The 25,719-nt window shown below is 41.0% G+C and overlaps 1 protein-coding gene across 1 annotated transcript in view; it reads left to right on the top strand.

The window, feature by feature from the left end:
- Window positions 1–9,384, top strand: part of LOC139172475 (uncharacterized) — a gene marked incomplete at its 5' end in the record, with an annotated part of 185,065 nt that extends 175,681 nt beyond the window's left edge. Inside the window, 1 exon segment of the mRNA XM_070761622.1 lies at window positions 9,253–9,384. Within this exon segment, the coding sequence (XP_070617723.1) occupies window positions 9,253–9,384 (132 nt within the window).
- Between the last annotated feature and the right edge of the window lie 16,335 nt (window positions 9,385–25,719).

Below are 25,719 nucleotides of genomic sequence, written 5' to 3'. Positions count from 1 at the left end.
CAAATCAAATAACAGAATTTTAAAAAAACATTAAAATAGGTCAAGTTTTGATTGATTTGAAGGTGTTCAAACATTATGATGCTAAAAAGTCAAGTGTTTCCATTTATTTATTTATTTATTATTTATTTATTAATCAGATTTGTATGCCGCCCCTCTCCGCAGACTCGGGGTGGCTCACAGCAATAATAATACAATGTAAACAAATCTAATATTTAAGTTAATTTAAAAAACCCAATTTAGAAACCAATCATACATACTAGCATACCATGCATAAATTTTATAAGCCTAGGGGGAGGGAAAGTGTTAATTCCCCCATGCCTGATGACAGAGGTGGGTTTTGAGGAGCTTACGAAAGGCTAGGAGGGTGGGGGCAACTCTGATATCTGGGGGGATTGGTTCCAAAGGGTCGGGGCCACCACGGAGAAGGCTCTTCCCCTGGGTCCCGCCAAACGACATTGTTTAGTTGATGGGACCCGGAGAAGACCAACTCTGTGGGACCTAACTGGTCGCTGGGATTCGTGCAGCAGTAGGCGGTCCCGGAGGTATTCTGGTCCGATGCCATGAAGGGCTTTATAGGTCATAACCAACACTTTGAATTGTGACTGGAAACTGATTGGCAACCAATGCAGACTGCGGAGTGTTGGTGTGACATGGGCATATTTAGGAAAGCCCATGATAGCTCTCGCAGCTGCATTCTGCACGATCTGAAGTTTCTGAACACTTTTCAAAGGTGTTTTCTTTGTCCACCCCCTATACATTCCTTAATTCTGTCCAGCATGAGTCAAATGCAATATGAACTAGTCAAGATGGCTATTGTGGAATTGAATGGTATTTATTCTGTGAAGCCTTGACTAGATTAAGTACTGGATGCTTTTATGGCTCCGGTTTTTTTTGATGCTCTTTAGCATCCTCGGTGGAGGAGGAAGAAGTGAAGAAGTTTAGCCAATGATAAATGGAACACTGACTAAAACAGGGATGTACCCTATATCTCAGCTGTTGCAGAGGTTAGATCGCATGAAAAGGGGAACCTGCAGTTTTGAATAATAATCTAAATGATTATTCCCAACCATCTGTCACTTCTCTCAGACTTCTGGGTTTGGTCTCTTTAGCTTTGATCTCAGAATAGGAGCACATAGTATAATTTCCTCCATCACTACCTCTGTGACACTAAAGAGGTATCTTGATACTTGACCCAGACAAAATATTTAGCTGCCCGTCGTAAGTATAGCATCTTCCTGTAGTCCTTGTGTACACATAGGAGGACTAGAATTGGTTGGCCAAGTCCAATGTGGTGATGGAGTTCTTCCCTTTTCTAAGGTTTAAGCCATACCTGGAAGGTTATCAATCCCTTTCTCAATATTCTAAAGTGCTAAAGCCCACTGCAACAATATCACCAAAAAAGCCTCTAGAGTTGTTAACCTGATCCTACGCAGCTTCTGCTCAGGCAATCTCACTCTACTCACAAGAGCCTTCAAAACTTTTGCCAGACCCATCCTAGACTACTGCTCATCTGTCTGGAACCCATACCACATCTCAGACATCAACACCCTTGAAAATGTCCAAAGATATTTCACCAAAAGAGCCCTTCATTCCGCCACTCGAAACAGAATATCCTATGAAAATAGACTAACAATCCTGGGCCTTGAAAGACTGGAACTACAGTGCCTAAAACACGATTTGAGTATTGCTCACAAGATCATATGCTGCAACGTCCTACCGGTCAATGACTACTTCAGCTTCAACCGCAATAACACAAGAGCACGCAACAGATTCAAACTTAATATGAACCGCGCCAAACCTGTAAAAAATATGATTTCAACAATCAAGTTATCGAAGAGTGGAACTCATTACCGGACTCAATTGTGTCAACCCCTAACCCCCAACACTTCTCCCTTAGACTCTCCGCGATTGACCTCTCCAGGTTCCTAAGAGGCCAGTAAGGGGGGTACATAAGTGCACTGGAGTGCCTTTCGTCCCCTGTCCAATTGTCTTTCCTTTCTTTCACCTAGCATATATATTCTCTTCCTTTCATATATCCTCTCCTCTAAGTTCACTTTCACCCTCTTTTATATTATCACATGTCTATTTTTCTTCCTATGTATTTGTGTATTGGACAAATGAATAAATAAATAAATAAATAAAATTTTGATATTCAAATATTTTCTTCTATGAGATGAAAAAATGCAGCACAATATGTTCTAAAGCTCCCTGCATTGGATAAAGGGATGGGAAGAAGGTGGTAGTGGGTTGTCAATCCCATCGCTACCAGTTTTCTCATGCGCTCACGCACACTCGTGCACATGCGCAGAAGCATCCCCGGTGGGTGGGCGGAGTCTCCCACTGCCACTGCTACCAGTTCGCTGAACTGGGCCAAACTAGAAGCAACCCACCATTGGAAGAAGGGCTTCAGGAGATGCTTGGAAGTATTTCAAAACCAACATTGAATGGCAACATTCTATGGAAAGATTACCAGTTCAGAGTGGCATGTTTTTTGGGATTGTTATGTGTGTTTGGACATGTTTTTAGGCGTCATGTGAATTTCGTGGTATCGGTATACTGTGTATGTACATACAATGACAATAAAGTATCTATCTATCTATCTATCTATCTATCTATCTATCTATCTATCTATCTTTAGTAGATAAATGGTCAAAGCAATGGAAACTGCAGTTTAATGTTTCCAAATGTAAAATCATGCACTTGGGGAAAAGGAATCCTCAATCTGAGTATTGTATTGGCAGTTCTGTGTTAGCAAAAGCTTCAGAAGAGAAGGATTTAGGGGTAGTGATTTCTGACAGTCTCAAAATGGGTGAAAGATGTGGTCGGGTGGTAGGAAAAGCAAGTAGGATGCTTGGCTACATAGCTAGAGGTAGAACAAGCAGGAAGAGGGAGATTGTGATCCCACTATATAGAGCACTGGTGAGACCACATTTGGAATACTGTGTTCAGTTCTGGAGACCTCACCTACAAAAAGATATTGATGAAATTGAACGGGTCCAAAGATGGGCTACAAGAATGGTGGAAGGTCTTAAGCATAAAATTCATGAACTCAATCTGTATAGTCTGGAGGACAGAAGGAAAAGGGGGGACATGATCAAAACATTTAAATATGTTAAAGGGTTAAATAAGGTTCAGGAGGGAAGTGTTTTTAATAAGAAAGTGAACACAAGAACAAAGGGGCACAATCTGAAGTTAGTTGGGGGAAAGATAAAAAAGCAACATGAGAAAATATTATTTTACTGAAAGAGTAGTAGATCCTTGGAACAAACTTCCAGCAGACGTGGTTGGTCAATCCACAGTAACTGAATTTAAACATGTCTGGGATAAACATGTATCCATCCTAAGATAAAATACAGGAAATAGTGTAAGGGCAGACTAGATGGACCATGAGGTCTTTTTCTGCCGTCAATCTTCTGTGTTTCTATGTTTCTATGTTTATTCATTCATTTATTCATTCATTCATTCATTCATTCAATGCCACAAAACCTCATGTCACTCATGGGAAGATTTGGCTTACATCCCCCAAAAAAGCTTCATCCCAACCGATTTACACGTGTACACAACCCAGCAAGTGAAACTCGACTTCTGGTTTGGCAGGTTTTGCTACTAAACACATAACCGTGTACTCCGGGAGAACAGCTTATACGACTGTAGAGTCCGTTTGGAGAGATCATTACAAAATCCCATTATCACTTCTACAAGTTGAAACTATTTGTCATCACCGAAGAGATGACAAGCCCAGAAATCCAACATTTGTTATTATCAGATGATAAATGATATTCCATTAAAGCCGCAATACATCACTTGAAAAGCTGCAAAGGAGATATCAGACCTATCGGCACTTGACTTATAATTTAATTTTCAAAAGCTGTCAACTAAAATTCCAAAGGCTAAGCATTTTCATTTTTTTTGAAGTTCATCTTATTTATTTTCCTCATCTGTTAGTCTAATTTTTTTTTGATATGGCAAACGTAACTGATTTCGTACAATGCATAATTCTTTTCCTCTTGATTGAGTAATACATCAGCTGTCACTTGTGTATTAAAATATAAATGACAGCTAATAAAAGCCAAAGGGTAAGAAAGGACACACCTTATTTTAATTTGCTTTTAAAATATACATGTTTTCTTGGCCATCTTACGATGATGAGAAAGAAAATTGTGACATATCTAATACATACTGTTGTTTCTCTTTTTCCTCTTTTTAACTAAAATTCAGCACAGGTTAAAAGGCTGCTTATACTAAGGTTACTGAAAAATTCTTTCTTCAAAAAACTGACATCTAGATAACATTAAAACTTCTACTAACATTTCAAACTTACAGCAAAGTTCAGCCTTCTGTCCAGGAGTCAATTCTCTGATAACGAAATGTTATCTTGGTTCCACAAAGCATTTTCTACTTTTCTTTCTCAATCTCTCAGTTTAGAATTTATTTGGCCTCTGTTTTCAATTCCACTCTGTCCACAAGGAAACAAGATTTTCCCAACCAGAAATTTCTTAGATCTCATTGCCTTTGGCAGTGGGATACCTCTATTACATTTATCTCTGTCTTCTTTTTTTTCCAAGTTTGATTTTAAATATTTACAACATCATATGTCTCTCCCTAGCTGAAATTACTGATGAACTGTTATTGTCTAAAATCTACCGCAGGAACAATGAGCAACGTAAAAACAAAGAGAATGTCAATTTTTATTTGCAAAAATGTTCTCTTCTTAGAACTAACAAAAAAAGGGATGGTTTCATTTATGAAAGAGCCCTTTAACTACTTAGTCAGTGATAAGATTTTGCATGCCATAAACATAATTTAAGAGATGCTATATGGAGGCCTGCATTTAAATGATAGGCACCAGTAAGAAAAGTACATTGTGAATGATGCTGTCTTAAAGCCTAACAAGCTTTATTATCCCATAGTTTTTATGGAGCATGTCTACTTCATTAGATGAATAGAGTAAATCTGTATGAAAGAGATTTTACAAGTAAATATATTTGTAGGAAGGATGGAGAGAAGAAGGGAGATGAGCTGAGGCCAGAAGAAATAAATAAATTGTTTTGTTTGTCTGTTCCTGTTCTGGACACAGCCTTATTCCATGGTAAAATCACACTCTTTATTGATAAAAGCACATAGTGAAAAGCAGATTTGAATGGCAAGGAAAAGGGAGTTACCGGTCAATAACTACTTCAGCTTCAACCGCAATAACACAAGAGCACGCAACAGATTCAAACTTAATACAAACCGCTCCAAACTTGACTGTAAAAAATATGATTTCAACAATCGAGTTATCGAAGCGTGGGACTCATTACCGGACTCAATTGTGTCAACCCCTAACCCCCAACACTTCTCCCTTAGACTCTCCACGATTGACCTCTCCAGGTTCCTAAGAGGCCAGTAAGGGGCGTACATAAGTGCACTGGTGTGCCTTTCATCCCCTGTCCAATTGTCTTTCCTTTCTTTCACCTATCTTATATATTCTCTTCCTTTCATATATCCTCTCCTCTAAGTTCACTTTCACCCTCTTTTATATTATCACATATCTATCTTTCTTCCTATGTATTTGTGTATTGGACAAATGAATAAAATAAAATAAAAATAAATAAATTTCTCTCTCCAAAGTGAAGCATCAACAAAGTCTGGGAAAGGCGCCAAACTCGGCCTAAATGGCATTCCTTAGATAACAAAGTCCATTTATCATTCGCAAGTATAAATCAGCTCACCGAAATCCCGGGCAAAAAATAATCCAGATGAGAATGTCTTTTATTGAAGCAGAAATCATGGTTTTGGAGCCTTTTTCAAGCACACCCCCACTCTAAAACCTCTTCCATTGAACAGCGTTGAAACCCCACACCCAATTACCCAAAATCGTTTGCTTTTATACCACCGGGAAGTGACATCACAACCCAAAGAGGTAAGGCTGTAAGCCAGGGGTCCCCAAACTTTTTACACAGGGGGGCTGTTCAATGTCCCTTGGACTGTTGGAGGGCCGGACTATAAAAAAACCTATGAACAGATTTCTATGCACACTGCACATATTTTATTTCTTTCTCTCTCACTCACTCTTTCTCTCTTGCTTGCTTTCTCTCTCTCTCTCTCTTGTGCTCTCTCTTGCTTGCTTTCTGTCTCTTGCTCTATCTTTCTCACTCTCTCTCTCTTGCTACCTCTCTTCCTCCCTCCCTTTCTCTCTCCCTCTCTTTCTCCCCCTTCCTTCCTTCCCTCCCTCCCTTCCCTCCCTCCTTCCTTACTCTCCACTTCTTTCCCTCGCTCTTTTTCCCTTCTCTTTCCCTTTTATTTCTTTCTCTCCTCTCTCTCTCTTTTCCCTCTTTCACCCTCCCTCTTCTCTCCCCGCGGAGGACTCACCCGACAAGCCTCCACCCTCCAACCCCGGACTCCCATTCAATTCCCATTCAGAAAACAGGAGCTAGCAACTCAAAGAGGAGGAGGAGGCGGGTGTGTGTGTGTGTGTGTGTTGTGCCCAACTCGGCGTTCAGCAAGCCTTACTTTACCTCAAGTGAGGTGAGATTGAGGGGGACATTCTCACTGATCTTCCAGTGCGGCCTTGGAAAAGACCCACGAGCCAGATAAGTGGCCTCAGCGGGTCGCATGTGGCCCGTGGACCGTAGTTTGGGGACCGCTGCTGTAAGCTAATACTTTTTACTATGCAGCTCCTCTTGCCTTCTCAGCAATCTCCTATATCAAGGATCTATCCACGGACTATCTACTCTAATGTCTTCCTCATCCTCTGACTGGGACCACTTCACCATTGTCATATCAGCCCCCTCTAGTGGTTCCTTGGGTTCACTCAGGTCACTTTCTCTCTCATTCTCACTCTCTGAATCAGCTGGCAACCCCTCTGGCCCAGGGTATCCAGAGGGGCCTGGCTCATCCTCCTCAGAATCTGATATGACATGAGATGGACAAGGTGCACTCACAACAGTTCTTAGATATGAGTCATAGACAGGGATGAAATTCAGCATAGGTTTTATAAAAGCAGTGGTGGCGATTATGCACAGTTCCGTAAATCACACCACTGACTGGCCCTGCCGCGCCCTGCCCTGCCACTCACGCCTTCTCTCCTCCTTTTCAGACTCATACACACAGAAGCAGTTAGCAGTAGCGACTGCGAAAGAGACCTCGGAGTCTTGGTGGACAATCAACTAAACATGAGCCAAAAATGTGCAGCAGCAGCTAAAAAAGCCAACACAATCCTAAGATGCATCAACAGGGGGATACACTCCAAGACCAGGGAAGTCTTAATGCCACTCTACTACGCCCTGGTCCGACCACACCTGGAGTACTGTATTCAGTTCTGGTCACCACACTTCAAAAGAGACATTGAAACTCTGGAGAAAATGCAAAAAAGAGCAACCAAGATGATTAAGGGACTGGAAATCAAGACTTACAAAAAGAGATTGAGGGAACTGGGCATGGATAGCCTAGAGAAAAAGAGGGCCAGAGTGGACATGATAGCAGTCTACAAGTATACGAGGGGATGTCAGAGAGAGGAGGGGATCACTTTATTCTCCAGGGCACCAGAGGGACAGATGAGGAACAACGGCTGGAAGCTGACCAAGGAGAGATTCAACATGGAGATAAGGAGGAACTTCCTGACGGTCAGAGTGATCAACCAGTGGAACAACCTACCAGCGGACCTTGTGAACTCCAACACTCTGGACATTTTAAAGAGAACATTGAACTGCCACATGACTGGTTTACTATAGGGTTCCTGCTTGGGTGGGGGTTGAACTCGATGACCTTCATGGTCCCTTTCAACTCTAACAATAAATAAAATAAAATAAATAGAACAAATATGAGGAGGAGGCGAGAAGCAGCTAGGTTGAATGCTAGAAGACTTGGTTGTGCTTTTCTGTCAGTTCTGTGGAGGTGGCTTGGGAGGGTGTGGTGCTGCCCCACCTTGTTGTAAGTGATGTCCAATTGGCCAGGCCCACTCAGTCACGTGACCACCCCATCAAGCCACACCCACCAAGCCACGCCTATAGAAAGAATAGGGGGAAATTTGAATGTCACCCTGCGTTGTAAAGATGGCTCCATAAATTACCTTTGAATTCTGGAGGTTTTTATGGACACACCCATGTAATATGGATCAAAACGTCTGTCTTTTCCCTTTTCAGTCTAGTCAAAAATCCACCAACTCCCAGATCATCTCTTAGCCAGCATTAACTTCCAAGATTGGACAAACTTGGCCTGGCAATTGGTTATTCTTGATGATACCCCAGAACTCAGTGCTTTAGTCATGACTGGATAGTTTTAACTGTGGGGTAGGTTTTTTTTTCCATTAATACTCTACTCGAGTGCTGTGCTTAAGAGACTATATCTTCTTGCATCTTACAACTAAAAGTGGAATAAATTCTGAGAAAGGAAGGAAAAAGGAAGGAGGGAGGGAAGGAATGAAGGAAGGGGAAGGGAGGAAGAGAGGGAGGGAAGAAGAAAGGGAGGGAGGGAGGGGAAGGGAGGGGAAGGGAGGGGAAGGGAGGGGAAGGGAGGGGAAGGGAGGGGAAGGGAGGGGAAGGGAGGGAAGGAAGGAAGAAGGGAGGGAGGGTGGGAGGACTGGAGGGAGAGAAGGAGGGAGAGAGGAAGGAAGGAGGGTGGGAGGAATGGAGGGAGAGAGGGAGGAATGGGGGGAGAGAGGAAGGAAGGGGGAGGAATGGAGGGAGAGAGGAAGGAAGGGGGGAGGAATGGAGGGAGAGAGGGAGGGAGGGAGAGAGGAAGGAAGGAAGGAAGGAGAAAGATGGAGAAAAAAGAGGAGGGGAGGGGAGAAACCATTAACAATTGACCCTTTTGATCTTTCTCAAATTCATCCAGTTTGAGATAAAATATATTACATAAAAATTCTCAGAAATGCTGAAGATGGTGAGAATGGGAGAGTCCTTGAAAGAATTGTGTTCCTTTTAATTCTAAAGGCTCAGTAATGATCCCCCTCTCCATGTCTTTATGTTCTCTTTCTCCTCCTTAACCATTTCCCACCTTTAAGAAGAACAGTCACAAAAAGTCTGGAAATTATCCACTGTCATCTCACCACATCATTATCTCCCTTTTTCAAGAGATGATCCAACACTGCCATTCAAAGAGATACGAATTGAAGTGCAGTTTCTTAGACCTTCCCTCCTAACTGAAGATCTTTTGAGCCCACAAACTCCATCTTCCCAACAGAAGCTGTATTACCTTCAAAGGTGACTTGGATTCCTTGCAACACCTAATTTTCATCTTTGAGAAACAATGCTCTTTTTTTACCCCCTGCAGGTTATGAATTATCTACAAAAATTGTTATTACCTTCTCTTAACAGTCCTGGATCGGATACGGACAAAGGCCATCCCTTTCAAATACATCAGAGTGATACTCTTAGAATCCCTTCTACAGAAGCAGCAACATGAGAAAACATTATTTTACTGAAAGAGTCGTAGATGCTTGGAACAAACTTCCAGCAGACGTAGTTGGTAAATCCACAGTCACTGAATTTAAACATGCCTGGGATAAACATATATCCATCCTAAGATAAAATAGAGGTATAACAAGCAGGAAGAGGGAGATTGTGATCCCCTTATATAGAGCGCTGGTGAGACCACATTTGGAATACTGTGTTCAGTTCTGGAGACCTCACCTACAAAAAGATATTGACAAAATTGAACGGGTCCAAAGATGGGCTACAAGAATGGTGGAAGGTCTTAAGCATAAAACGTATCAGGAAAGACTTCATGAACTCAATCTGTATAGTCTGGAGGACAGAAGGAAAAGGGGGGACATGATCGAAACATTTAAATATGTTAAAGGGTTAAATAAGGTTCACGAGGGAAGTGTTTTCAATAGGAAAGTGAACACAAGAACAAGGGGACACAATCTGAAGTTAGTTGGGGGAAAGATCAAAAGCAACATGAGAAAATAATATTTTACTGAAAGAGTAGTAGATCCTTGGAACAAACTTCCAGCAGACGTGGTAGATAAATCCACAGTTACTGAATTTAAACATGCCTGGGATAAACATATATCCATCCTAAGATAAAATACAGAAAATAGTATAAGGGCAGACTAGATGGACCATGAGGTCTTTTTCTGCCGTCAATCTTCTATGTTTCTATGTTTCTATTTTCTTTTTTCCTCTTCACTAGAAGCAGCTGAGTGGAACTAAGTCCCTTGAGTTAGGTAAATATTTACTAGTTAAGTACCAGACGACATTTTTCTTCCAATGTTCATGGGTCTTCAACACACCAGATGGCAGTGTTGGGCTTGTATTGCAACGAAGCAAAAGAAATAATACATGTTAGTTTAAAAAAAAAAAAATTCTGAAAGAGCCAAATGCCTCAAAAACTTGAAAAAAAATGTATCCTGGTAGGAGGATTGACCATTCCATTTTCTAATGTATATATATTACAACTCATGCGAATAAACAAGAGATGAGATATGGGTGGAATCTATCGTTTGCTCTCTGCTCTCATATTATGTAAAGGAGATGATCTTTTAGATCCAATTAGTTTTATCACAGCTTTTAAGCCAAGAAATTATTATTATTATTATTATTATTATTATTATTATTATTATTATTAATTAGATTTGTATGCCGCCCCTTTCCGTAGACTCTGCGGAGAGGGGCGGCATACAAATCTGATTAAAGTAAGAAACTAAGACTCGGGGCGGCTCACAACACAATAAAAACAGTTTATAACAAATCTAATAATTTACAATTTAAAATATTAAAAAACCCCATTATTAAACAGACATACACACAAGCATACCATACCTAAATTGTATAGGCCCGGTGGAGATATCTCAGTTAAAAGACAGGAGAGGATTGAACCAGTGATGCAGAGGTGGCACGCAGAGCCATATTGGAAAGCACGTGAGCCGTTGCCTTATGTCAGCTCCAGCATGCTAGCCAACTGATTTTCGGCTTTGGGAAAGACCATTTCAAGCCCCGGAGAGCAAAAAAGCCACCCAAGTGGCAAACCGGAAGTTTGGGGAAATGGACTTCCGGTTTCCACATTGTGCTGTTTTTCGTACTCCGGGGCTTCAAGGAGGCTCCAGAGTGCAAAAAACAGGCAAACCAGAAGTTCAGGAAAATGGACTTCCAGTTTCCCCGTTGGGCTGTTTTTTTGCACTCAAGGCTTTAGGAAGCTTCCCTGAAGGCTCTGGAGTGCCAAAAAACAGCACAAGAGGCAAACCGGGAGTCCGGTTTTCCGAACTTCAGGTTAGTCCGTTTGGCCTTTTATTTCTTTTATTTGTTTTGTGAAGTGCATATTGGTGGTATACAAAGATATAATAATATTTATATATCTTTGTATACCACCAATATGTACTTGACAAAACAAGTAAATAAAAAAGGAAGGAAGGAAGAAAGAAAGAAGAAAGAAAGAAAGAAAGAAAGAAAGAAAGAAAGAAAGAAAGAAAGTCAGACAGCTTTCATGGCTAAGGCGGGACTAGAACTCAGTCTCCTGGTGATTGGCCCAAAGTCACCCAGACAGCTTTCATGGCTAAGGCGGGACTAGAACTCACAGTCTCCTGGTGATTGGCCCAAAGTCACCCAGACAGCTTTCATGGCTAAGGCGGGACTAGAACTCACAATCTCCTGGTGATTGGCCCAAAGTCATCCACCCAGCTTTCATGGCTAAGGCGGGACTAGAACTCACAGTCTCTCGGTGATTGGCCCAAAGTCACCCAGACAGCTTTCATGGCTAAGGCGGGACTAGAACTCACAATCTCCTGGTGATTGGCCCAAAGTCATCCACCCAGCTTTCATGGCTAAGGCGGGACTAGAACTCACAGTCTCTTGGTGATTGGCCCAAAGTCACCCAGACAGCTTTTGTGGCTAAGGAGGGACTCCTGGTGATTGGCCCAAAGTCACCTAGCCAGCGTCCATGGCTCAGATGGGATTTGAACTCATGGTCTCCCATCTTCTAGTGCCTTAATCGCTAGACCACATAGTCAAAAAAGATAAAAATTGTTACAATTTATAGAAAAGATGCCGACATTGCTGTAACCATAGATTAAGAAGGTAATTTGTATTTATAACTGCTGTAAAAGAAAATCAGAAATCACTTCTGCATAGACCTTTCTGCCCCCTCTTTCCTTTAGGTTTTTGCACTTTTCTTCTTAGAAACATAGAAACATAGAAGACTGACGGCAGAAAAAGACCTCATGGTCCATCTAGTCTGCCCTTATACTATTTCCTGTATTTTATCTTACAATGGATATATGTTCATCCCAGGCATGTTTAAATTAATTACTGTGGATTTACCAACCACGTCTGCTGAAAGTTTGTTCCAAGGATCTACTACTCTTTCAGTCAAATAATATTTTATCACGTTGCTCCTGATCTTTCCCCCAACTAACTTCAGATTGTGTCCCCTTGTTCTTGTGCTCACTTTTCTATGAAAAACACTTCCCTCCTGAACCTTATTTAACCCTTTAACCCATTTAAATGTTTCGATCGTGTCCCCCCTTTTCCTTCTGCCCTCCAGACTAGACAGATGGAGTTCATGAAGTCTTTCCCGATACGTTTTATGCTTAAGACATTCCACCATTCTTGTAGCCCGTCTTTGGACCCGTTCAATTTTGTCAATATCTTTTTTTTAGGTGAGGTCTCCAAGAACTGAACACAGTATTCCAAATGTGGTCTCACCAGCGCTCTATATAGCGGGATCACAGTCTCCCTCTTCCTGCTTCTTTCTTGTTTGCCTTCTGTTTTCCTTCTAAATATGAGCTCTCAACAGTTTTTATTCTGTTTTCAAAGTTGAAAAAAAAAATTTTTCATGGTCAAGGCGAGGTGATCCAAGTTGCTCCTTGAAGTGCATAAAAAAATATAAGTAGAGTTTTGAATGACATCATTCAATCTACCATCTCCATTTTTTCCCTCATATTTTGAAGTCAACCCTGCCAGCTGCTTCATATGTCATCTTGTCGCAGTATTTCTCTGTTAGAAAATAGATTGAATACAACTGAAATACTAGGAATAATTGTATTCTTCAGATCATTAGCTGAGTTTTGCCATTTGGATATGTGAAACCTGACGAAATTATCTTTCTGATGATTACATTTTGGGCATCATTGACCAAATGTCGCAACTTCTTGTAATATATCAAAATCCCCATAGATAGTCTTCTCGGGCTTTGTATATTTTTCTATAAATGAAAAAAAATGATAAATAATAATTTCTAGGCCAATATCCATCCATCTGAATACTGAATTACATACATCATATGTATGTCAAAATCTTGTCATTTCTTCAGTTTGTTTCTCCCAGTAGAGGTCACTCTTGTAAAAATATTTGAAGAGCTTTTGAAAAGTTCAAAATAGGATTAGCTTGGAATATTAATTACATAGAAACATGGAAGACTGATGGCAGAAAAAGACCTCATGGTCCATCTAGTCTGCCCTTATACTATTTCCTGTATTTTATCTTAGGATGGATCTATGTTTATCCCTGGCATGTTTAAATCCAGTTACTGTGGATTTAACAACTACGTCTGCTGGAGGTTTGTTCCAAGCATCTACTGCTCTTTCAGTAAAATAATATTCTCTCACATTGCTTCTGATCTTTCACCCCACTAAACTCAGATTGTGGCCCCTTGTTCTTGGGTTCACTTTCCTATTAAAAATACTTCCCTCCTGAACCTTATTTAACCCTTTAACATATTTAAATGTTTCGATCATGTCCCCCCCCTTTCCCTTCTGTCCTCCATACTATACAGATTGAGTTCATTAAGTCTTTCCTGATACATTTTATGCTTAAGACTTTCCACCATTTTTGTAGCCCGTTTTTGGACCCGTTCAATTTTATCAATATCTTTTTATATCCTCAGTATCCACAGCATTCCAAATATGATCTCATAAGCGCTCTATACAGCGGGATCACAATCTCCATCTTCCTGCTTGTTATACCTGTAGCTATGCAGCCAACCAAGTACCTGAAATTCCATTTTCTATAGTGAACTCTGAAAATAATAATTCATAGTATTGTCATACAGTAGAATTTTTCTTTATGGCCTCTGAGCAGATGTCATAATATGGATGAACCCTTCTCAAAGAAATCCTAGAAGGAAGTTAGCGGGAGGGGAATAATAGAATAACAGACTTGGAAGGGACCTTGGAGGTCTTCTAGTCTAACCCCCTGCTCAAGTAGGAAACCGTATAAGCGTGATGGTGAACCAATGGCACGGGTGCCCAAAGTGGCACATGAAGCCATGTCATGTGGCCTTGCTTGTTTGTCTTCCAGGTTTCTGGCACGTATGTGCATGCAACGATCAGCTCTCCATCGTGAGCGCAACAGTGTTGAAAACCGGTGTGTGCATGAACACCAGCTAGCTCAGAGGTCCCCAAACCTGGCAACTTTATAACTTGTGGACTTCAACTCCCAGAATTCTCCAGCCAACTATGCAGGCTGGAGAATTCTGGGAGTTGAAGTCCACAAGTCTTGCCACCTACAGGACAATGGAGAGGTCCTTGGACAGCGCTGCTTCTTTGGCTTAGAAATGGAGATGAGCACTGCCCCCTAGAGTAAGGTGACCGGACGTTCCACTTTCCGCGGGACAGTCATGCTTTTTCATAATCTGTCTTGCATCCCGGCCGTTTCAGAAATGTCCTGATTTTCTTCCTCCCTCCCTCTCTTTCTCCCTCCCTCCCTCTCTCTCTCTCCCCTCTATGGTGATGGCGGAAGGAAACAGCGAAGCGTCTTGGGGTCATCCTGTGACTTCCTGTGTCTCCCAGCTCAGGGTAGGCCTCGTGCTCATGATGAGATTTGATTTGATTTGATTTGATTTGATTTGATTTGATTTGATTTGATTTGATTTGATTTGATTTGATTTGATTTGATTTGATTTGATTTGATTTGATTTGATTTGATTTGATTTGATTTGATTTGATTTGATTTGATTTGATTTGATTTGATTTGATTTGAATGCCGCCCCTCTCCGAAGACTCGGGGCGGCTAACAACAATAAAAAAGACAAAGTGAACAAATCTAATATTAAAAATAATCTTAAAAACCCCAATTTAAAGAACCAATCTTACATACAAGCATACCACGTATAAATTCTATAAGCCTAGGGAAAATTTCAATTCCCCCATGCCTGATGACAGAGGTGGGTTTTAAGGAGCTTACGAAAGGCAAGGAAGTTGGGGGAAACTCTGATATCTGGGGGGAGTTGGTTCCAGAGGGTCGGGGCCACCACAGAGAAGGCTCTTCTCCTGGGTCCCGCCAAACGACATTGTTTAGTCGACGGGACCGGGAGAAGGCCCACTCTGTGGGACCTAACCGGTCGCTGGGATTCGTGCGGCAGAAGGCAATCCCGGAGACATTCTGGTCCAAGGCCATGAAGGGCTTTATAGGTCATAACCAACACTTTGAATTGTGACCTGAAATTGATTGGCAACCAATGCAGACTGTGGAGTGTTGGTGTAACATGGGCATACCTGGGGAAGAAATTTTGAAGAATTCTTCTTCGGAACCGAGTGAGGGGATCTGGCTGTGGGAACCCGTTACTGAAGCCATGCTCACAGGACGGCCTGTACATCACCAAGAGGTCAAGGCATCCCCCGGAGAGAAAGAGAGGAAAGATGAGAGAGAGAAAAAAATAAAGAGAAAATTCCCCCACCCCTAGAGTCAGGAACAACTAGCACGTATGTGCGAGGGGAACCTTTACCCTTACCTTTACTGTTACGAAGAAAGGCATGTTGATAAAAATTACCTAAAATCAAGGTAAGATTTTATCTTGACGCAAAGAAAACTGAAATATAAGAGGTGCCTGCAACATTTTTAAAATAGCATGAAATAATTAAGGCTTCCTGCCCGCCTGCCACACGATGGAGCAGCGATCTTCCATTCCCTGAGAATATTTCTCACAAATCAGCAATTGAATTCCTAGTCTGCTTGCTAGAATTACCTAGAATGGATATCTAACCCCTTTAGAAGTCACAATGGCTGTAGACATTATTAATTCAGGAGTAGGTGTTTTGAGCTCCGTTATTCATAAAGAGGCTGGCTAGGACCCCGACATTTGATAATCAACATTTAGGATTCGGGGACGAAGGGGGGTGTCAGAGGTCACCAAAATCTTTTGCACTATGAAAAAAAGACAATAAATAAAAGGCAAATGAACAAGGGGGCGGAGGGGAATTCATCCCGTGTGGTGAACTCTTCACAATGAAAAGTAGAAGGAGGTGTTACTCCTTCGAGCATATCTGCAACTGGTCCAAGGCATTCCCTACTTTGAGGTAAACAAAAAGCGTCTGCATTTTTTTTAAAAAAAATTCCAATTCGATCAAGGCCTTGGATCAGAGGTGGGTTCTTGTTGGTTCACATTGGTTCTGTAAAACCATTAATAAATTGTCAGCCTTGGTCGCTGGAACTGGCAGTGACCCAGGCTTGCTGTGCCCCTGAGCTGATTCTCTCAGCACCGCCATAGGGCCTCCATCTTGTTTTTTAAAAGTACTGAGCATGCGCAGAAGGTTGGTGGTAGTTGCATCTAGTGTCCCAATAGCAATTAAGGCCTTCCTCCTTCTCCTCCTCCTCCTCTTCTTTCTCTTCTTCTTCTTCTCCCCCTCCTCATCTTCTCTTTCTCCTCCTCCTCCTCCTCCTCCTCTTCTTTCTCTTTCTCTTTCTCTTTCTCTTCCTCTTCTTCTTCTCCCCCTCCTCCTCCTTCTCCTCCTCATCTTCTCCTCCTCCTCCTCCTCTCCTTCTCCTTCTTTTTCTCCTTCTCCTCCTCCTCTTCCTCTTCCTCTCCTTCTCCTTCTCCTTCTCCTTCCTCCTCCTCCTCCTCCACCTCCTCCTCTTCTTCTTCTTCTTCTTCTTTCTCTTCTTCTTCTTCTCCCCCTCCTCCTCCTCCTCATCTTCTCTTTCTCCTCCTCCTCTTCTTCTTCTTTCTCTTTCTCTTTCTCTTCCTCTTCTTCTTCTCCCGCTCCTCCTCCTCCTCATCTTCTCCTTCTCCTTCTCCTCCTTCTCCTTCCTCCTCCTCCTCCTCCTCTCCTTCTCCTTCTTTTTCTCCTTCTCCTTCTCCTCCTCCTCTTCCTCTTCTTCTTCTTCTCATTCTCCTTCCTCCTCCTCCTCCTCCACCACCTCCTTCTTTCTCTTTCTCTTCTTCTTCTTTTCCCCCTGCTCCTCCTCCTCATCTTCTCTTTCTCCTCCTCCTCCTCCTCCTCCTCTTCTTCTTCTTTCTCTTTCTCTTCCTCTTCTTCTTCTCCCCCTCCTCCTCCTCCTCCTCCTCATCTTCTCCTTCTCCTCCTCCTCCTCCTCTTCTTCTTCTTCTCCTCCTCCTTCTTCTTCTAGATCTTTATGTACAAACCTTGTGTATTTTGCAGCCTTTTTTGAGGAATGGCTTGCCTCCAGAAGTTGTGGGAGCTCCATCGCTGGAGATTTTCAAGAAAAGCCTGGAGAGCCATCTGATATGGTATATGGTCTCCTGCTTTAGCAGGGGGTTGGACTAGAAGACCTCCAAGGTCCCTTCACACTCTGTTATTCTCTTATCAGTTCCCCTTGACAATGTATCCCCTATTTCATTTCTCATATGATTGTTTTTTTTGATAATCAATACGCGGGCTGCTTTGTTATTATCCTAAAGCCACGTTCTGGGATTCCCAACAATAAAAGGCATGTGATGTATTGTCAAGTGAACGACACTGCTAATGTTTATAGTTATTCATAACCCTTCATATGAACTTGGCAGAGAGAGCAAAAACCCTTGCTATAGGAGATTAATTCATACTCAGGCTAACAGAGGTGAGCCAACCGTCAATTATTTCAGCATGCTTTATTTATACCTCCATTAATTCACAATGTGTAATACTATTAACTAAGAATACCGCCTGAATTTTCTGATGCAAAAACCACACAATTCTTTGCTTTGTGGATCAACTGCATTTTTTTTGCCTTGCCATTTCCCTTACCAATAACAAAACAGCCATTGCTTTATTCCATGGTTCCAATTAACCAAGCTCTAGAGAGGTTTATTGAAAAGCAGATGTTTATTCATTGGTTGTCTTAATTATTTGTTTGGTGTAAAGAGGATTTTTAAAAGAAAAAAAAGGATAGCCTGGTAGAATTGAAACTTGGCCTCTGCAAAACTGTTGCTGGGTGTCAACTTCCATCTCATGAAATAATCATGGAAAAGACACAGAAAGACACGGAGAGAGAATGAAAGGAAGAAAGAGAAGAGAGTTAGCATAATCAAACTGTCTTCGAACGCTCCACCAATGCCTAATGGGGTATATTTTGTCATATAAACATACAGGCAATCCATTAAGCACCAGAATTGAACAAAATACACAATACTGAATAGAACAGAATACAGAATATTAGAGTTGGGAAGGAGCACAGAGGTTTTCTAGTCCAGGTTACCTGGTGTGTGAAGACTCAGGAAAGATGGAACACTAGTGTCTCTATCTCTATTATCTATGTCTGCCCTGTCCTGTCCTATCTATCTATCTATCTATCTATCTATCTATCTATCTATCTATCTATCTATCTATCTATCTATCCATCCATCTATCTATCTATCCATCCATCCTCTTTGCTTCCCCTCCTAGCTGTATAAGATCCAGTCTTCAAAATGAAAAGAGGAAAGCTGAAATATATTTATGGAATTTTAATTATACTGTTGAACTTTATCTATTCTCAAGTTTAGGCTAAATTCCCCTTGGAAATGTCTCTCTCTCTCTTCTCCCTCTTTTTCTATCCTTTTTTCTCTCTGTTCTCTCTCCTCTTTCTTTCTTTCTGTCTTCTCTCTCTCTCTCTCTAATCTCTCTTTCTCTCTGTGTCTCTCTATCTATCCATCCATCCATCCATCCATCCATGTTTTATGTTTAAAAACATAAAAACAAAACACAGACACAACGTTCAGACGAACGTCAACAACAATACAAATACAAATCCAACTATTTTTGGTAAGTTAACATCCAATTAGTTTCTTCTTATCCACAAGTTATAAGAATATTTATCTGTACCTATATTCTAGTATCATACATGTTTTTATCATAAACCCATTTTCCTTTTTTCTGTCCATTTATACCATATTATCCAGGTGTTATAGTAATCTGAATCTTTTCTATCATTCATTGCGATAGTTAACCGGTCCATCTCTGCACAATCGTATATTTTCTTATTTATTTCTCTATCTTCAGGTATTTTTGAATCGTTCAATTTTTGTGCACATACAAACATACAGACATTTATATGTAACATAAGGACTGGTTGCACAGAACACGTGTTGAATAGAAAAACCACACACTTCCTTCTCCTGTCCATCACTTATATAATTATTTAAAGAGCTCGCTTCTTTTTTTGGATTGGAACAAATATTTTACTTTCCGAGGTCCCAAATAGAAGACATGGAGTCTATTTGCTTATTTGTCTATTTGCTCTTAAATGATTATTCTGATCAAGTGAAATATTGATAAATTTAATTATCTCACACTCTAGGTATGTAGAGTTCTTTGAGCTGTAACAAATATGTTCTGTGGTTCTTTCTTTCTTATTTTCCCATCATAAAAAAAAATATCACAATGAAACGGAAAGTCCTAGATGGATATATTTTCTCCACGTTTTTCAGTAATCGATCAACAAGTCAGCAATTGATTATGATAATATGACAGGAGTAACAATATGGAAAAGTAACTCAAAAGTGCAACAGACCCAGAGAGGGGTTTGGGGGTGTGTGTGGAGAGAAACTTCAGTTTTTTCCTTACTGTCTTTCTTTTCCTCTCCTTCCACTAAAAGTGTCTATAAAATTTTTAAAGGAAAGTAGGTTGCTAAAACGTACTTAATTTGCCATGATAGATTGAGTCCATGCCTCACTGGCTGTAATTGAATCTCTGACCTATTTCTTTCGTAAAGTAGAAAAACTCTCTTGGGTTTTCGTCACTACTATCTTTTAATGAAATTCTCCCCCCCCCCCAAAAAAAGAAGGGAAAATGGGAGGGGGAAGGGACTGCCAAAATGTCTATACTTCCCCCTTCCCCTTTTTGTTTTTAATATCTTTACTGTAGAATTTGTGACTGTTGAGTTACCAGTGGTCTTCATAAATGTATACAGAGCAGTTCCCTGCCAGTTCGCATCACAACAGAAGCCTTTGAGCATGCGCAGAGGGTTTTTTGGCAATCCACAGCAACTGGAGGACTGATCTGGAGGTGTGGACCGCCAGTCATTCCTGCTGGTTTGGTGAGTGGTGGGAAATTTCTGCTATCGGTTCTATAGAACCGGTCCGAATCGGTAGCCATCCACCACTGATATAGAGTGACTCTTAATATCGTGACTTCTACCGCACAAATCCCAGGGACCGATAAGGTCCCACAGAGTTGGCCTTCTCCGGGTCCCGTCGACCAAACAATGTCGTTTGGCGGGCCCCTGGGGAAGAGCCTTCTCTGTGGTGGCCCCGGCCCTCTGGAATCAACTCCCCCCAGAGATTAGAACGGCCCCCACCCTCCTTGTCTTTCGCAAATTACCCAAGACCCACCTATTTTTCCAGGCATGGGGGAACTGAGACACTTCCCCCAGGCTTTTATATTTTATGTTTGGTATGTATGTATTGTATGGTTTTAATTGCTGGGGTTTTATATATTTTTTCTTTAATATTCGATTTGTATCACGGTTATATTGTTTTTATTGTTGTTGTGAGCTGCCCCGAGTCTTCGGAGAGGGGCGGCATACAAATCTAATAAATAATAATAATAATAATAATAATTATTATTATTATTATTATTATTATTATTATTATTATCATTATTATTATCAACCCAATGTTGACATGCAGTAATAGGAAAATTAACAGGACTGAAAGGGCATGACGCTATATTATATTGACATATAAAGCCCTGCATGGCATCGGACCAGATTACTTCTGAGAGCACCTCCTGTTGCATGAGTCCCATGGAATTGGGTGAGGTCAACAGTGGATAGTCTAAGGGTGAAGTTCTGGAGGTTAGGTGATGATACTACAGAGTCTGGTAGTGAGTTCCATGCACCACCTACTCAGTTACTAAAGTTGTATTTCCTGCAATCGAGTTTAGAACAGTTTACTTTAAGTTTGTATCCATTGTGTGCTCATGTGTTGTTGTGGTTGAAGCTGAAGTAGTCATTGACAGGAAGGGCATTGTAGGCAGATGATTTTATGGGCTGTGCTTAGGTTGTGTTTAAGGCGACATAGTCCTAAGCTTTCTAAACCCAGGATTGTAAGTCGTGTAGGATATTCTGTTGTGAGTGGAGGATTCAAATAGATTTGAATCAATCTATTCTTAAACTGGACTATCACAAGCCTGACAATTTTCCTCTGTCATTAGGGATATTCAGTGCAGGGATTGGCTAAAATTGATGGACTGTAATGGCTTAAAAGTAGCCATAAATTCTTATAACTGTAGCCAAACAAAAGAGATTCCCTCAGCCCATTTCTTTCTGGTTTACAGTTATTATGCTTGAAACTAACTCCTTCCCCAAATCTACCATGCAATACGTCCCTCACCGCTCATTTTTAATATGCTATCATGGATTATTATCATCCTAACCTTTCCTGTGGTCATTCCTCTCTCTCTCCCTCCCTCCTTTTCTCTCTCTCTCAAAAGGTCAGAATAATAAAGTGTATATGATCACCAAAATGGCTGTGTTTCCATAAAAAGAATGTTTTCGGGAGAAGTGGAATAGTTTGTATAAGAAATGGTTTCCCTTTTTTCTTTTCAAGAAATAGGAAAAACTGTACACAGAATAATCAAGGGGACAATCTCCAATGGTTGAAAAGACAGAATGATGGAAAATCATGTCCAATTACCTCAAGTTTCAGTTGGAGCTTAGAGAGCCCTTTGATCAGGTGGGGGGTTGTTACTTGTTGTTGTTGTTGTTATTGTTATTATTATTATTATTATTATTATTATTATTATTATTATTATCGACTAAACAATGTCATCTGGCAGGACCCAGGGGAAGAGCCTTCTCTGTGGCAGCCCCGACACTCTGGAACCAACTCCTCACAGATATCAGAGTTGCCCCCACCCTCCTTGCCTTTCGCAAGCTCCTTAAAACCTACCTCTGTCGTCAATCATGGGGGAATTGAAATTTTCCCTTCCCCCTAGGCTTATAGAATTTATACATGGTATGTTTGTATGTATGATTGGTTCTTTAAATTGGGGTTTTTTAGAGTATTTTTAATATTAGTTTTGTTTACATTGTCTTTTTTATTGTTGTTAGCCACCCCGAGTCTGCAGAGAGGGGCGGCATACAAATCTAATAAATAAATAAAATAAATTATTATTATTATTATTATTATTATTAATAATAATAATAATAATAATAATAATAATAATAATAATAATAATAATAATAATAATAATAATAATAATAATAATAATTAGATTTGTGTGCCGCCCCTCTCCGAAGACTCAGGGCAGCTCACAGCATATAATATAAAACACTAAATACAAAGATAAATCTAAGCAATTAAAAACTACATAAGCTAAAAAACCCTGATATATTAAAAATCAAACAAACAAATTTAAATCGCAGCCATACATCACATTTATTGGCCAGGGGACCAAGATCTAATTACTGACATCAGTGAGTCTTAAGACTCTTGCGAAAGGAGAGGAGGGAGGGGAGTGCGAATCTCTGGGGGGAGTTGATTCCAGAGGGTTGGGGCCCCTGCAGAGAAGGCTCTTCCCCTTGGTCCCGCCAAATGACATTATCTGGTTGGTGGGACCTGGAGAAGGCCAACTCTGTGGGGCCTAACCAGTCGCTGGGATTCGTACAGCAGAGGGCGGTCCCACAAGTAATCTGGCCCGATGCCATGTAGGGTTTTGTAGGTCATTACTAACACAATCGATGGATTATAGTAATTTAGCATTTAGACTTATATACCGCTGATATAACGCTTTAGAGTGCTTTACAGCCCTCTCTGAGCAGTTTACAGCATCCACATATTGTCCCCCAACAATCTGGGTCCTCATTTTACCCACTTTGGAAGGACGGGAGGCCAAGTCAACTTTGAGCCAGGTGAGATTTGAACTGGTGAACTACAGCCAGCAGGCAGCCGAAGCAGCTTGCAGTACTGCACTCTAACCACTGCAGCACCAAAGCTCATACACTAGACTATTTATTTATTTATTTATTTATTTGTTTGTTTGTTTACTTATTTATTTATTTAGTCCAATACACAATGAGGGTTTTAGTGGGTATATATCTATATACACATAGTAAAATACATGATGAAGGTTATAGAGGAGATACTCATAGTAAAATATATCTAAGAAAGAGTAGAAAAGAAGATATAGTAATAGAACATATCAATGAAAGAATAGAAGAAGAGATATAGGAAAAGAAGAAAGGTATAGGAGATATAGGAGAGCAATAGGACAGGGGGCGGAAGGCACTCTAGTGCACTTGTACTCGCCCCTTACTGACCTCTTAGGAACCTGGAGAGGTCAACCGTAGATAATCTAAGGGTAAAGTGTTGGGGGTTTGGGGATGACACTATGGAGTCCGGTAATGAGTTCCACACTTCGACAACTCGGTTACTGAAGTCATATTTTTTACCGTCAAGTTTGGAGCGGTTAATATGAAGTTTAAATCTGTTGTGTGCTCTTCTGTTGTTGTGGTTGAAGCTGAAGTAGTCACCGACAGGCAGGACGTTGCAGCATATGATCTAGAAGACCTCCAAGGTCCCTTCAAACTTTGATGATGATGAACCTAATTGTAATATTAGAAAAAAAGATAATTCACCTTGGCTGCGTCTTTCTGGATACCCAAAATCATATTCCCCCTTCTCATCCCTTGGATACTGTACATCCATCTGTTTTCACAAGTCAAACATGCAAATACACTGTAAAAATCATGTTGTATTCTTGAGCTGGCATTTGGGATTCCCCCCTCCACCCCTTCTTCCTAAGCAACCTTTGGTATGTTTATTCCACTCAGTCAGCTATTCAGTAGCTTGCTTTTCAAAGCCTGTGTATTTATTTTGTGGGGTTTTTTTTTTCCGGTTTTCACAAAAAGAAAGATATATTCCAACTATGCCAGATAATTAAACACTTTAAAAGGTTGTGTATAATCCAACTTGTGCAGATGGGGTTTTTTTTGCTCCCCCGCCCTTCTTTTATTTCTTATTTAAAACCCGGAGCCAAGGTTCATGAATATTAAAAACTGATGAAGTGCCAAGATGGAGACTTTTGTCCGCACAATTTTTCTTTCAAATCGGTTGCATGGATTAGGGTGGTTTTTTTCCCCTTTTCTTTCTTTCTTTTTTTAATTACTATGTCTATTAAAGCATATTTTGGATGGTGGAGGGAAAAAAGGTGGCTACTTTCATGCCCAATCAGATGCTATTGAAATTAATTGGCTTTCGTCACGGCTTGATGAGATAAAATCCACCCCAAAATATAGAGAATAATAAGTGCATGTTTGCATGAAAGCCTGACGGTTTTCGGTCGACCAAAGCTCTCGACAAGTTGCTTGAATGGTAAAAACATCCACAGGAACACACAATACCAACAAGTGTAGCTGTGTGGGAAGAAGAGGTGAGATGAAAGGTATAATGCAGATGAAAAGGTCCCAACAAATTGAATGCAACACTCACAAAGGAAGGGATTTAATTTAAGGTTTTATTAGAAGACCATCACAAGGGAAAGGACATGTAAATGAGATTGGAAAATGTGCACCCCAGATGGATTCGGGATAAGTAGTTTCTGGAGAAAAATATAATAATAATAATAATAATAATAATAATAATAATAATAATAATAATAATAATTATTATTATTATTATTATTATTATTATTATTTATTGGATTTGTATGCCGCCCCTCTCTGTAGACTCCGGGCGGCTAACAACAATGATAAAAACAGCATATGACAATCCAATAATAAAACAAGTAAAAACCCCTATTATAAAACCAAACATACACACAAACATACCATGCATAGCTTGTAATGGCCTAGGGGGAAGGAATATCTCAACTCCCCCATGCCTGGCAGTATAAATGAGTCTTGAGTAGTTTACGAAAGACAGGGAGGGTGGGGGCAATTCTAATTTCCCCGGGGGGAGTTGGTTGCAGAGGGCCGGGCCCCCCACAGAGAAGGCTCTTCCCCTGGGGCCCGCCAAATGACATTGTTTAGTCGACGGGACCCGGAAAAGGCCAACTCTGTGGGACCTTATCGGTCGCTGGGATTCGTGCGGTAGCAGGCGGTTTCAGAGGTAGTCTGGTCCAAAGCCATGTAGGGCTTTAAAGGTCATGACCAACACTTTGAATTGTGACTGGAAACTGATCGGCAGCCAATGCAAGCCACGGAGTATTGAGGAAACATGGGTGAATCTAGGAAGCCCCACAATGGCTCTCGCGGCTGCGTTCTGCATGATCTGAAGTTTCCGAACACTTTTCAAAGGTAGCCCCATGTAGAGAGCGTTGCAGTAATCGAACAGCACTAATGGGAAATGAACTCCAACCTATCCTGAGAATCTACTGATTCTCTATTCCACAAAGATATTATTGCTTATTCATTAGAGTTGAAAGGGACCTTGCAGGTCATCAAGTCCAACCCCCTGCTTAAGCAGGAAATCTTACAGCACCCCAGCCAGACGACAGTCCGATCTCCTCTTGAAAAGGTCCAGAGTTGGGGAGTTTGGCAGGCCGTTCCACTGGTTGATTGCTCTGACCGTCAGGAAGTTCTTCCTTATTTCTAGGTTGAATCTCTCCTTGGTCAGCTTCCAACCTCTTCTTCTGGCCCTCTGGTGCCCTGGGAAACAGCGTGA

The sequence above is a fragment of the Erythrolamprus reginae genome, chromosome 9, assembly GCF_031021105.1.
Source record: "Erythrolamprus reginae isolate rEryReg1 chromosome 9, rEryReg1.hap1, whole genome shotgun sequence".
NCBI classification, from domain to species: Eukaryota; Metazoa; Chordata; class Lepidosauria; order Squamata; family Dipsadidae; genus Erythrolamprus; species Erythrolamprus reginae.
The sequence above is the reverse complement of the archived record's forward strand: the minus strand, read 5'-3'. Positions and strand labels throughout refer to the sequence as shown.